Raw genomic sequence first — 14,941 nt, 5'->3', positions numbered from 1 at the left:
GTTAATAGAATGATAAAAATTTTTATTGTGAAAGTGGCCCAAGTCCATTCTCCAAGAGAAAAAGAAAGAAATCAAGCTGGCTGTTTCAGTATTTACATTTCTACGTTATCTTTTCATTTTTTGAATTGTAACAAATTAATTTTGTAAATAAACAAATAATTATATAATGTAATATTATTTGTGAATGAATAATAATAAATCTGCAAACAATATATTTATAATCACTAAGACTGTACACAGAAAATTAGCTGGTTAATAGAATGATAAAAATTTTTATTGTGAAAGTGGTCCAAGTCCATTCTCCAAGAGAAAAAAAAAAGAAATCAAGCTGTTTGTTTCAGTATTTACATTTCTACGTTATCTTTTCATTTTTCAAACAAATTGTAACTAATATATTTATAAATAAATAGATAAATAGATTATTATACAATATTATAAATAAATAATAATAAATTTATAAATAACATGTTTATAATCACTAAGACTTTGTACACGGAAAATTAGCTGATTAATAGAGTGAATAAATAATTTTTATTTCGAAGGTGGCTTAAATCCATTTATAGCCATCAGAAACGTGTTATTTTCTAAATAGCGTCCATTATACTAATTGTGGGTTGGTAAATTATACACCCGTAGAAACACAAAGAAAATACATTACAGTACCATGTTGCCAATTTTTAAATTTATTAAAACGCGAACCGTTAAGTGTCTCTCGATTTAAAGATATGCAAATGGACTTGGTCCATAATATATAAAAAATAAACGGTTCATTGTCATTTTGTTGCAAGTGCCGTATAAAAAAAAAAAAAAAATCTTCATCCGTCACCGAAATTTTACTGAATCTGACTTGGAAAGCAGAGTCGCGCACTCCCCCCCCCCCCCCCCTCTTTCGGCTTGATTAATATTATTTCCCATCCAAGCGGTTTGGAAATTAATTCCGTTAAAACACGCGTGACAAATTGCGCGAGTAATTGGCCGGGTAAAGTCGAAAAGAATAATCGGTATCGTTTTACGCCGCGTTGCATTAAAGAACGGGGCGCGAGCGTTCCCTGAAACATCGTCCAAAGGGAATAGAATTAATTTCGAAAATGTACTCTTGCGTCACGGCGTTTCAGGAGCATTACTCCGGGATATTATCCGAGAATACCGGTAGCTATGGCGTGCTCTGCCCGCGTAATAACAAATACATACATATATACAATATATTATTTCTGCGGTATAACGTACACAGCAAAGTTCGTTGAAAACCGACGGGGCGAATAAAGAATAAATTAGACGTCGGTGGGAGCGAGAGTTTAAACGTTTAAAACAGAATAAATGTGGAATGTCAGAGAATAAATGTATCACGTTTTGTCTCAATTAATATTCACGATTCTCGAGTTATCCAGCTATAAAAATCTTCGTAATCTTCGTAAGAAACGCGAGTCTCGAGATATCAGCAAGTTAACTATGAAATGTTGATAATATTCGCTACTTGGTAGAAAAGAATTACGTGTTACTTTACTGTTCTGGCACCGTATTGTAGATAAAATAGAGATAAAACCTACGAAGGTATAGAGGTCGATTTTTTAAAGAAAAAGTTATTTATTTAAAAGAAAATATATATTCGCAGTCTTGCAGGCTGAGCTCGCAGAGGTGGCGAACTGGCGGCCCATGCCCTCTCCCCTCCATCTCATCGTTCTCCCCACTTCTGCTTCATCGTTCTCCCACCAATTCTGACACTGTCAGGCGTAAGCAAGTAGTATAAGTCAATATATGGTCAGACAACGTTTTACTGCAGGATTATGTAAAGAAGAGAAGTGACGTTGTAACTATTGTTCGAGCGCGAGTATTTTCAAATTAAGACTCTCATTCGGTGTTCAAGGCTATAGTTGATCGCCTACAAAATCAACGTCGTGTCGAAGTGAATAGAGTAATGAATACTATTATTAATACAATTAGTATTAATAAATACTGTTACTATTATTAATACGTAATAATAGCAATATGATAATTTATAATATAATAAAATTTATATATAATTATTATATTATAATATATTAATTGTATTATAATATAATAATTATAATAATATAAATTTATGTATGATAATTTATAATATAACAAAATTTATACGTAATTATTATATTGTAATATATTAATTACAATGATATAAATTTATACATAATAATTTATAATAATATAAATTTATATATAATAATTTATAATATAATAAAATTTATATATTTATATATAATATATTAATTATATTATAATACAATAATTATAATATATATTTATATATAATAATTTATAATATAATAAAATTTATATATAATTATTATATTATAATGTAATAATAATAATAATATTTTTACAATGCTATTATATTCTTTTTCAAAATTAAAAAATTCTACTAAATTCGAAATCCCCAGAAGAACTCTTGAAATTTCGCGTTGATGACAATATCGAACATGTCGTCAAGGATAATCGAAACGGATTTACTCTCGTAAATTATGTTGTAAATCGTACGAGCGCACAGGTAAATGTGCAAGCAACGCAACCGACTAAAATTTCGCGTACGTGGCTGCTGGAAATTTCATCGATACACCGCTGCGTTCGACCTTGATGAATCACAGCTGACTCAATTGCAGAGTTTGCGGTATGGACGAGGCGAGTTTGTGGCACGGAGATGACGAGGAGATTGCTACGTTCTTGTTTAGACAGATTGTTTAACGTTTGTTGCAGTAGAATCCTAATCGAACGTCCACCATCGTACGAAATGGCGACGAAACACTAAATTTGCCAAGAGTATGCAAATGCAAGTATCCGCTGAAGCTAATCATTGCCGATTTCATTCATTCGAAGATTTTGATACCAACTGACATTTAAATCAATCGTCATTTAAACATCTGACGTTCAACGTGTTTCTTCTGACAATTGACATAAACACGACAGCTCTGACGACATAAATACAAAACGTTTAAATATCGAAGCGTACAGGAAAATAAGTAATCGTGTAGATTGTTTTTTTTAATTTGGAAATCCAGACGAAAATCCTACTGTTTCCACCTAATCACGCGGTCAAGTGATTTCTTCCCGAGTCTTCTGAACTTTTCTTCAGGCAAACTCGATCGTTGTCGAACAGATATACATAATTCAGATTAAACAGCAGAATAGAAAAAAAGATGGTGCGAAGATTGTTAAACGGCGTGATATCGGGCAGTTCTCATTCGTTGGTCGAGTGGTTTATAGAGGGTGGCGAAAAAGTGGCTGCACTGCACGAGAGGTCGAAGAAGTGTGTCAGACGTCAAGCGGAGCCTCCTTCAGAGAGAAGGCGTGCTTCTCTCCCTTCGTCGACAAAAAGCAACACCGGATGCCAACACGAAATGTTACATGCACTTCGCGGTCCAACCACTCTTTTATCTTCCCTCTTCTTTTGCCACGAGCACGCGCTCAATTTAGCTGTACAACAACTTCGTGCAAATTTGAATCGGAGATCGAAACGAACAGTCCCCTTTTATTTTTAATACTGGAATTGCCAGAGCAATCGATACGATCAATTTATAATTTTTGTTGGAAAGATAGGAACATGGATATGATAGAGTGAATTTTTGGAGATTTGAGTGAACAAATATATAAATAGAAGTAAGATGTATAAATGTATATAAAATTAGAAATTTAATGCATAGTGTAGTTAAATATATAGTATATTTTTATTATATAATATAATATAGTATAGTATACTTAGTATGTAGCATATAGTATAATATAGTATACTATAGTATGCTATACTACGTGCTATACTGTATTATGTACTATACTATACTGTATACTGTACCATATATAGTATACTATACTATGTACTGTACCATATATAGCATACTGTACTATATATACCATATATAGTATACTATACTGTATACTGTACCATATATAGTATACTATACTGTGTACTGTACCATATATAGTATACTATACTGTGTACTGTACCATATATAGCATACTATACTGTGTGCTGTACCATATGTAGCATACTATACTGTGTACTGTACCATATATAGTATACTATACAGCATACTGTATACCATATATAGCATATTATACTGTGTACTGTACCATATATAGTATACTATACTGTGTACTGTACCATATATAGCATACTATACTGTGTACTGTACCATATATACTATACAGTATGCTGTATACCATATATAGTATACTATATAGTATACTGTATACCATATATAGTATACTGTCTACTGTACTATTTATAGCATACTACATGTATTATATAATATATATAGTATACTATATGCATTATATACTATATATAGTATACCATACTATACTATAGTAGTGTATATATATATAGTACAGTGTAGTATAGTACACAGTATAGTATAGTATATTTATGTAATATATAGTACAATATATATTTATATAGCATACAGTATAATATAGTATATTTTTATTATATATGGAAATTAGAAATTAAATATAATACATATAGGGCGATTTTCATCCCCGAATTTCGAGTACATACCCGATGACCCAAATGGACGAACGAACGAACGTACGTACATATCTCAAAACGCATTGTTGGCGAAAACGGGGTGGCTCAGGGCGCAAGACGCGAGATCGCGTCGGGATTATGAGGATGCAAATGAAACCGTGATATCCTTTAGAAAAGGGGGGCTATATACGTGCCGGCTGTTCGGCAAAACAGTTAGCACAATAACAGGGCGAACACGACCGATGGAACACGAAAGGCTCTGACGTAAGACAGACAGAAGGCTATTGTACGAAACGCGAGATCCGTCTGGTACACAATGTGTCTGCGTGCTGGCAATAATGCGAAATTAGATTTCAAAGTTGGCGCGCTCTCGATCGCGGGATACGTTCAATTTGCAGTTTCTCTCTTTGAAACGTGTTGAGGGAAATTTTGCCGTCTTATTTGTAATTATTGTAATCATTGTTATTCGACGTCATTGACACTCGTTAAATTGTTAGTTCTACTTAATATTATTATTACAATATTATAGTAATGATATTATTTTACTTAATTTATTTAATATTCTCTCGCGAAGAAGTGTAAGACATCAGCGGCACATCTCTATAATATTATATTAATTTTGATGTCTTCTGGTGATTTGCAATCTCAAGTTTTAAATTATTTTCGTATTTTTCTTATGATTTTTAATTGAATTATCATCAAACTATTATTAATTACCACGCGTCAAGTTATTAAGTTCATATATCATTATTACAATATTATAGTAACGATATTATTTTACTTAATTTATTTAATATTCTCTCGCGAAGAAGTGTAAGACATCAGCGGCACATCTCTATAAAATTATATTAATTTTGATGTCTTTTGGTGATTTGCAATCTCAAGTTTTAAATTATTTTCGTATTTTTCTTATGATTTTTAATTGAATTATCATCAAACTGTCGTTAATTACCACGCGTCAAGTTATTAAGTTCATTTATTTCTCCCACGAGGAATAAAAAATATCAGCAAATATATCTCCATATGTTGTCATAATTTTGATGTTTTTTTGGTAATTTGCAATCTCGTGCAATTTCAAGTGTTTTTTTTTTTCCTTCATTTTCTTTCGAGCTTCCTTTTCTCGAGCTGCCTCCTCTTCCTCCCGTTTAAATTTCTTAACTTTCTTTTCAAGGAAAGTTCCTCTCTTACTTTTTTTCAAACTAATTTGTATCGTAGGTAGAATAAAAATTTCTTTGAAATTTTAACGAGAAAGCGTATCATTCTTTCTGTCGGTGAATGGCTTTCAGCGATAAGTTTCTTACGTTGGGATCGTTTGGCAACGATGTCACGTTGCATAATGGAATAATATAATGAGGCAGCCGACAGTAGTGGGCAAACGGCAGCAAAAATTATGCAACATTGCGATCACGTTTCGTACTACGTAGTCTTTCCCGTCGATGCACGATAATTGTCAATATTATTTCACTTATCTCGTTACGCCAATTTTATATAATATAGCTGAAACAATCGTTACGCCAATTTTATATAATAACGTAGGTGAGGTCAATGCAAATTTTCACTTACGTGGTTAAAATTAATTTATTTAAAAAAAAAGAGATTTATTTAAAGTAAAATAGATTTATTTTTTTCACTCGCACGCTTTCGAATTTTCTCTCGACTTCTCCTTTTAACCTCTTGCGCTGAAATGACGTGAATTTTTTGTCCCAAAATTACAAAAATATTTTCTCAGGTTTAAGTATATTTAACCCTCCGCCCACTCAGGTTTAAGTATATTTAACCCTCCGCCCACTGTCCCGGGGTCACAGTTTTGACCTGTGCTGAGAGTTGCTTGTGTTAGTGATCGCATCATGCGGCTGTGTGCCATGTGTTCGCCAAATTGCCGAAGTGACGACGATTAAAGACGAAAAAATTCAGTTTCTGGCAACATTCCGAGGAAGAAAGACGTGTGCAGCAGCAAATCGAAGCAATTTTTTATTTCAAAGTATTTATTTTATTTTTTAGTGGTTTCATTATTGTTTTAGTATTTCAGTATTTAGTATTTAATAATTTGTATTATTTTTTTAGTATTTTATATTATTTTTGTATTTAGTATTTTATATTATTTTTTATTTTAGTATTTTATAGTATTTTTTATTTTATATATTTTTTTATTTTAGTATTTTATAGTATTTAGTATTTATATTATTTTTGTTTTTAGTATTTTATATTATTTTTTATTTTAGTATTTTATAGTATTTTAGTATTTTTTATTTTATATATTTTTTTATTTTAGTATTTTATAGTATTTAGTATTTATATTATTTTTGTTTTTAGTATTTTATATTATTTTTTATTTTAGTATTTTATAGTATTTTAGTATTATAGTATATAGTATTTTAGTATTTTATAGTATTTCATAGTATTTTTTATTTTATATATTTTTTTATTTTAGTATTTCATAGTATTTAGTACTTCATATTATTTTTGTATTTAGTATTTAATATTTTATATTATTTTTGTGTTTACTATTTAGATTTTAGTTTTTAGCACTATTTTAATATTTCACTATTTTTATTATTAATTTACTGTTTCTATTGTTATTTTTGTTCTTTTTATTACTTTTTCCGTTGTTTCTATTTGTGGACGCAATGTCTTCGTTGCCAACGAGCAATCTTTCATTGTCTTCTTTTGCTCAATCTTCACAAGACGTTCCTGACAGTGAATGACACAAATGTATAGTAAATATACATAAAATTTTATTATTCATGTGACTATTATTTGTTCCTTGTACTCCTACATGTTCCTATATGTGTCTATATCTGTCATTGTGTCGGTACAATATCGGTGAAGACCTCGGTCTCGAGCGACCGTCACTCTCTACAGTATCGTCCGGACAACCCTAAATATGCATCAGTGGGATATCCGTGTGGGTCAAAATGATCCCGGCACAGGACGCTGAGGTTCAGTAATCGTTAAGTAAAACAAAATAGGCAAAACAAATGTCATACCGACATCGAGTTCGAAAGTAAAAGAGAGCGACGATTTTACCGTATACGGTTCGGTCACTCGTTATGGTCCGCGCAACCAGTTGCCAGCGCAGAGGGGCTAATTCCGCCCAAGTTCTTTTATTTGTTCTTCCGACGCACGTGCACGCCGGTATAATATTTCCCTTCGGCGAAGGAAAGGATGGAAAAGAAAGGAGGAGAAAGGCCGTGGGGTTGGGTGGGCGGAGAATTTAAATTACGCGGCGTCGTGCGCCGTCATAAATTCGTTTCTCGGCCGCAATTTTCCGGATTATGCCGGTGGCCTTCCGGCGGTTTCCGCTGCCGGGCAAACTTTTCGATTACAATGAGCCACCGCCATAAATTCCCGGCGTAGGAAGCAGCTGCGACTACCTACGCGCAACCTCCTCCCGGTAATTCCACCAACAAGCCCTGTTGCGTTACCTCTCTCCGCGATCGACAGAGTCTCCGTCGAAAAATTCATTGGCGACTGTTCTCTGACGCTTCTGCGACGCTTTCGAGCCTCAAGTTTCAAAGAAATTCGATGAAATTTGAATTCCAATTAACTTGGAACTCTGTCTTTTAAACGTCTTTTGCGCGTTGTCTTCTTCTCAGGTTTTCATATTTTATTTTACTTGATGTGTCTTTTATTTTGTTTAATTGTTATGCAATTTATACGTTTATATAACATGTTTATGTACTATATTGTATTAATATTTTTTAATATTATGTATTATAGTAGCTCTGCTGTTATAAATTATTATAATTTATGTGTTATATATTATTAATATTATGTCAGTATTTTTTAATATTATATATATTGTAATAGCTCTATTATAAAATATTGTAAATTATTAAAATTTATGTCTTTTATATTATTAATATTATGTCAATATTTTTTAATATTATATATTATAATAGCTCTATTATAAAATATTATAAATTATTATAATTTATGTATTATATATTATTAATATTATGCCAATATTTTTTAATATTATATATATTGCAGTAGTTCTATTATGAAATATTATAAATTATTATAATATATGTATTATATATTATTATATTATAAATTATTATAATTTATGTATTATATATTATTAATATTTTTTTAATGTTTTTTTATATGCTTCTTTGAATTTAACTAACTTCGTCAGGCTTGATTTTAGTATAGTATAGATTTTATAGTATTTTATAGTATATTTTTTTTCCTACACACCTGGAGCCAAATTTTTCCATCAAATTTTCTTTCTTCATTGGATATTTTAATTTTCCAAATTACTCTGATAATAATAATCGGAATTACATATTAAATATATTTTGTAACATAATAAAATATATTTAATACACATTAACATATAATACTATATATAATACATTTAATACCTAATCAATGCTTCTTTGAATCTAACTAACCTAACCTAGTCAAACTTTATTTCATAGTATGCTTCTTCTCCTGCACACTCGAAGGCAAATTTTTGCGTCAAATTTCTTCCTTGAATATTTAAATTTTCTAAATTACTCCAATAATAACAATCAAAATTACTCCAATGTAATATGATAAAATATTATATTTAATGCATTTGGAGTTAATCAATGCTTGTTTGAATCTAACCTAACCTAGTCAAACTTTATTTCATAGTATATTTCCTCTTCTACACATTTTTGTATCAAATTTCTTTCTTCAGTGGATATTTTAATTTTCCAAATTACTCTGATAATAATAATCGGAATTAGTCGGATATAACGTAATAAAATACTATATTTAATACATTTAATACCTAATCAATGCTTCTTTGAATCTAACTAACCTAACCTAGTCAAACTTTATTTCATAGTAACTTTATTTCTTCTCCTGTACACTCGAAGGCAAATTTTTGCGTCAAATTTCTTTCTTCATTGAATATTTTAATTTTCTAAATTACTCCAATAAAAACAATCGAAACTGCTCCAGTATAACAATCGAAGGATTGGATCTTCATGCAATCGTAATACATTTAACCTGGACTCTTCGTACGATTTTATACTTTTTCGTGCAAACACGATTAAAGTGGAAGTAGTATTAATTATCACGCGAAACATTTCACACGTTTTTAGAAAATTACGTTGCACGTTGCTTGAAATGTTTTTACATATATCGCTTGCATGTTCTCTCGCTTTCTATTTTTTTTTTTTTTTTAAATTCCTTACGAATGCGTAGAAATCCACGTGCCCCGAATTATAAACAGAAACGCTCGGGTAAACGAAATCATAGTGGCCGGCCGGTCGCGTTTTCCGAAACGACCGAACCGCAGAAGCCGAGGAAAATGAAACGAAAACAGGGAAACGAGGCCGCGCACGGAACACAATAATTGCGCGAAGCTTGAAGAGAACACACACACACACACACACACACATATATACGTAGGAAGTACGTTAGCTTTGTTACCGCTTCGCATTGTATCCCTTTTCGCTGCTGCCTCACTTCATACTCGTGCTTTTTGCTCCTTCTCGGTCGGAAGAGTATCTTTGTGCCAAACGTGATGGAGTCAACGTTGAACGCTTAAAATCCGCGGATTTCCGTTTCGCTGCGCGCAGCCGAAACTTGTGGATCCGCGGAATACTTGCGGTTTAGCGGAATTAGACGGATCACACAGGCGGCGTTTACTTTATAAATCGTAACCTTGATCCTTGGACGAAAAGAAATTCTACGAGCCACCACTGACTCTTGTCCTTGTATCTCGATTTTTATCGAGAATACCGGGACAGAAAATCATTTCCAACCAGTTTTACACTGCCTGAGTCAATTCTGTGATACTTCCTCGCAGTTGTACAAGTTGGAAGAAAGAAAAAAAAAAAAAAATTGGCAAAGGGATGAAATTGAAAAAGTGGTGAAAACCAGCGAGAGGAAAAATACATGTTGCGAAGTCAATTGTGTAATCGTGGATTTATTTGTTAGATGCAGAATTGTCAGTGTTCTGAATTCGATTTTTAATACGGGGAAGAAAATAATTTCCAAGTGTCTTGTTTCTTGAGTCGTTTCTATTTCCTCGTTTGTTATATTTGTTATATTAAATTGAAAGAAGAGAAGAAAAAAATTCTTCTTAAGAGGAATGAAAAATAACGATTATTGCGAGATTAACTGTATAATTGATAGAATTGATTTCATATGAGGAAAGTATAATTTCCAAGTCAGTTCTACGATACTTCCTCGTTTGTTGTACAAATTAAAAGAGAAAAGAGAAAATTCTTCAAAAAGTGGTTAAAAATAGCGATTATTGCGAGATCAACTGTATAACTGATACAATTGATTTGATTAAAAAAATAATTTTAATAATTGGAAAAAAATAATTTCCAACTGTGTTAATTCCTGAGTCAATTCTACGATACTCGTTTGTTACATAAATTTAAAAAAAAAAAAGAAAATTCTTCAAAGAGAGATGAAAAACAGCGATTATTACGAGATCAACTGTATAACTGATACAATTGATTTGATAAAAAAAATAATTTTAATAATTAGAAAAAAATAATTTCCAACTGTGTTAATTCCTGAGTCAATTCTACGATACTCGTTTGTTATATAAATTAAAAAAAAAAGAAAATTCTTCAAAGAGAGATGAAAAACAGCGATTATTGCGAGATCAACTGTATAACTGATGCAATTGATTTGATCAAAAAAAATAATAATTTTAATAATTGGAAGAAAATAATTTCCAACTGTCTTAACTCTTGAGTCAATTCTACGATACTCCCTCGTTTGTCATATAAATTAAAAAAAAAAAGAAAATTCTTCAAAGAGAGATAGAAAAACAGCGATTATTTCGAGATCAACTGCATCATTGATACGATTGATTTAATATGAGAAAAAAATAGTAATTTCCATGTGTCTTGCTTCCTGAATCGTTTCTACGATACTTTCTCGTTCTGTTATATAAATTAAAAAAAAAAAAAAAAAAGAAAATGCTCGAAAGAGGGGTGAAAAATGACGATGGAAATTTATGACGATGTCCACTCACCTCGGGGCATAGTTGCACACGTACATGAAGAAATCCTTGCCGAGTGGGCCCTTGCCACCAGTGCAATGACTCACGCCGCAGCCTACTAAATGCGTGGTAGCCCACGCGATTTGAGTGTAGTGGCCGATCTCGTGCAAATCGTTCCCTTCGTCGTCACCGAATTTATAGTCCTTGTACTCCATGTACCACATTCTGATGGGGAAAGTCCTGGGAAACGAAACGGTTCGTTCTCGTTGGAAATTATACACAACTTTTGAGTGTGTGTAATATATTAATATTAATATTATATATTAAAATTATAACAATAATAATAATTATTATTATTATATTAATATCATTCTCTATGGTGCAAATATAATCGTACATTATACACATATTGTATAATTATAGATAATTGTACATAAATAAATATACGTGTATTATATACATTTATTTATTAATATAATTAATACTATAATATACTATTTATTTATTAATACAATTATATGTGTAATATATAATATACTATATATTTATTAATATAATATAATACTATAAATTAACATAATAATATAATAAATATAACAATATTATATTAAATTAATATAATATAGTGCTATAAAATAATACTATAATATACTATTTATTTATTAATATAATTATATATGTAATGTATAATATACTATATAATATATTAAATATTGTATTATAAAATATATTATATTTATTATATTTATTATATTTATAATAGAAATTATATAATAATTACCATATTACACAATAATTGTACAATAGATGAATAATAAATGAATAATTGCACACATAAATATAAAATTGTACATTATACATTATACATTATTAGAATTGTTACCAGAATTATTTTACATTTTGTAATGAAAGTTCGATACCATCTCTCCTCTAAACCACCTGAAACAAAATCAGCTCCCACAGCGAAAAGAGCAGCAACGAAATATGAAGCACTGTCCAAACAAAACGAAACAAAACAAAACAAAAACAAAAAAAAATGCAACTGGAAAAGAGACAAAGGAAAAATTCCAAGAAGAATCCGATTTAACCGAATCTCTTTCTCTCCGAACATTTTCTCTCGACTGCGCGTCGCGAGGCAAAACAACGGTTTCTTCTTTGTGACGTTTTTGTCCGCGGGAATAGAAACTCGGATGGCTTTTCACCGATGGGAGGAAGAAGGGAATCGAGTCAATTAAAAACACGACGGACTCGCTCGAACGATCCCATTGGAGCTGTCTGTGCTGTGCGCGGAGGAGAGCGTGCGAGTGACATCGATTGTTGAACGTCAACAGGTGGCTCCCTAAGGAGGCGCGACGAGTGCGAGAAGCAAGTTATCGTTTAGGCAGAAATGGAACAATTCCGAACGGTGAGTCCGTCCGTGAAACCGACTTCGGAATCGCACTGGCAAGTCACGCCAGTCCGAGCAATCGAACGCTTTTCTACTGGCTGCCTCGCGCTGGATCACCGAATCGTGCATTAGCTGTCTCTGACACTTTCACCGAAACGCGACGAACTATGATAAATTGGATCATACCTGGGGCTTTGTCTCTACAAAAGACAGCTCGTCGCTTTGATTAAAATTGGAATTTTATTCATCTTTAATTTGATTTTATTTATTTTTATTTAGTTGATTAATTTTATTTATTTTCATTCTTATTAACTAATTTTATTTATTTTCATTCTTATTAATTAATTTTATTTATTTTCACTTTCATTAATTAATTTTATTTATTTTCACTTTCATTAATTAATTTTATTTATTTTCACTTTCGTTAATTAATTTTATTTATTTTCACTTTCGTTAATTAATTTTATTTATTTTCACTTTCATTAATTAATTTTATTTATTTTTATTTTCCATTAAGTTTCATGTCTGACCAATAGTATGCTTCTCCACTGACTGACTGCAATCTTCTTTGTATTTAATGAAACACTCGACGGTGTGTTAATTATTCGTAGGAAAAAGGAAATCTCATTTAAAACTTTTTAAACTACACCAAATATAATGATTTGACTCCTTAGACGGTAATTAATAAAGGTAACCAGTTAAAATAATTATTTTACGCACTACGTTACAATTAATAAAAATAATTTTTCATGCACCACTCAAAGCTATCGAATGCTTTCACTGCGCACGACTCGCGTCTGAACAATTACATGCTTCTCCACTGCACAATTGATCTCATTTTAGAATTCCACAGTCCACAGTTGTAAACTAAAAGTTGTAAAACATTGTGCTCAAACGGCGAGCAGAGCTCTATTGTTTCGGAAACTCTCGCGTCTGACGAAACGAAACGACACGCTTCTCCACTTCGCCGGCCTTTATTTCATTCCATAAAAGTACAGTTTCGCATAGAAATCCGTAATGAATGTGTGGAATGAAAATGCGCGGGCAGCGAATATACGAACGTGGCTCGTGACGAATTCCGGTCGAAACTCGGAATCAGTTCGGTGCGTTCTCGCTGCCCGACCTATCGCTACCCTTTCTACTGAAACTTCGCTGTTCTTTGTTACACTTAAACGAATTACCGAGTACACTCTAAACCGGTAATGGCACCTTCTGGAGGAACTCGTTTGTTTTCGAATTATCTCGAAATCAATGAATTGTACGTAGAAATTTTCAAAGGGCGACTACTCTCTCGTTCTGATTATCTCGAATGTTTCTTTTTCTAAAGAGAAGTTCAACAATCTAAGATATATTAAAATTATACTACAATTCAAATGATGATAATTTATTCTAAATTCTGATCCTGTCTAGGTTAGAAGTCCATGTTAATTTTGGCGAAATCTGAAATCCGTCGTATTGAGAAATTTGAGAAAGATCGTGGAAAATTGAGAGAAAAATTAAAAGATTGAAAATCGAATCCTCTTTGATAAACTGCAACGAATTACAAATTAACTCAATTTTCAATTTTCAAACTCAATTTCAATTCTCTGCGCTCGAAATTTGGCAGAAAGTTGCGGAGAGTGGGTTGAAAAAAATTGAGAGAAAGATTAAAAGATTGAAAATCGAATCCTCTCCGATAAACTGCAACGAATTACAAATTAACTCAATTTTAAATTTTCAATTTTCAATTTTCAAACTCAATTTCAATTCTCTGCGCTCGAAATTTGACAGAAAGTTGCGGAGAGTGGGTTGAAAAAAATTGAGAGAAAAATTAAAAGATTGAAAATCGAATCCTCTCCGATAAACTGCAACGAATTACAAATTAACTCAATTTTCAATTTTCAAACTCAGTTCCAATTCTCTGCGCTCGAAATTTGGCAGAAAGTTGCGGAGAGTGGGTTGAAAAAAAATTGAGAGAAAGATTAAAAGATTGAAAATCGAATCATCTTTGATAAACTGCAACGAATTACAAATTAACTCAATTTTCAATTTTCAAACTCAATTTCAATTCTCTGCGCTCGAAATTTGGCAGAAAGTTGCGGAGAGTGGGTTGAAAAAAATTGAGAGAAAGATT

General features: G+C 31.6%; 1 protein-coding gene across 1 annotated transcript in view; it reads right to left on the bottom strand.

Annotated features, from left to right (window-relative positions):
* The window catches only part of LOC122537231 (cysteine-rich venom protein Cau1-like), a 26,999-nt gene that overhangs the window by 9,442 nt on the left and 2,616 nt on the right, over nt 1–14,941 (bottom strand). The window contains exon 2 of the mRNA XM_043670258.1: nt 11,475–11,681. Within this exon, the coding sequence (XP_043526193.1) occupies nt 11,475–11,681 (207 nt within the window). The remainder of the gene's footprint in view (nt 1–11,474; nt 11,682–14,941) is intronic.

The sequence above is a fragment of the Frieseomelitta varia genome, unplaced genomic scaffold, assembly GCF_011392965.1.
Source record: "Frieseomelitta varia isolate USP_RPSP 00005682 unplaced genomic scaffold, Fvar_1.2 scaffold_895, whole genome shotgun sequence".
Lineage (NCBI taxonomy): Eukaryota > Metazoa > Arthropoda > Insecta > Hymenoptera > Apidae > Frieseomelitta > Frieseomelitta varia.
Note: the sequence above shows the minus strand (reverse complement) of the source record. Positions and strands in the feature narration are given on the sequence as shown.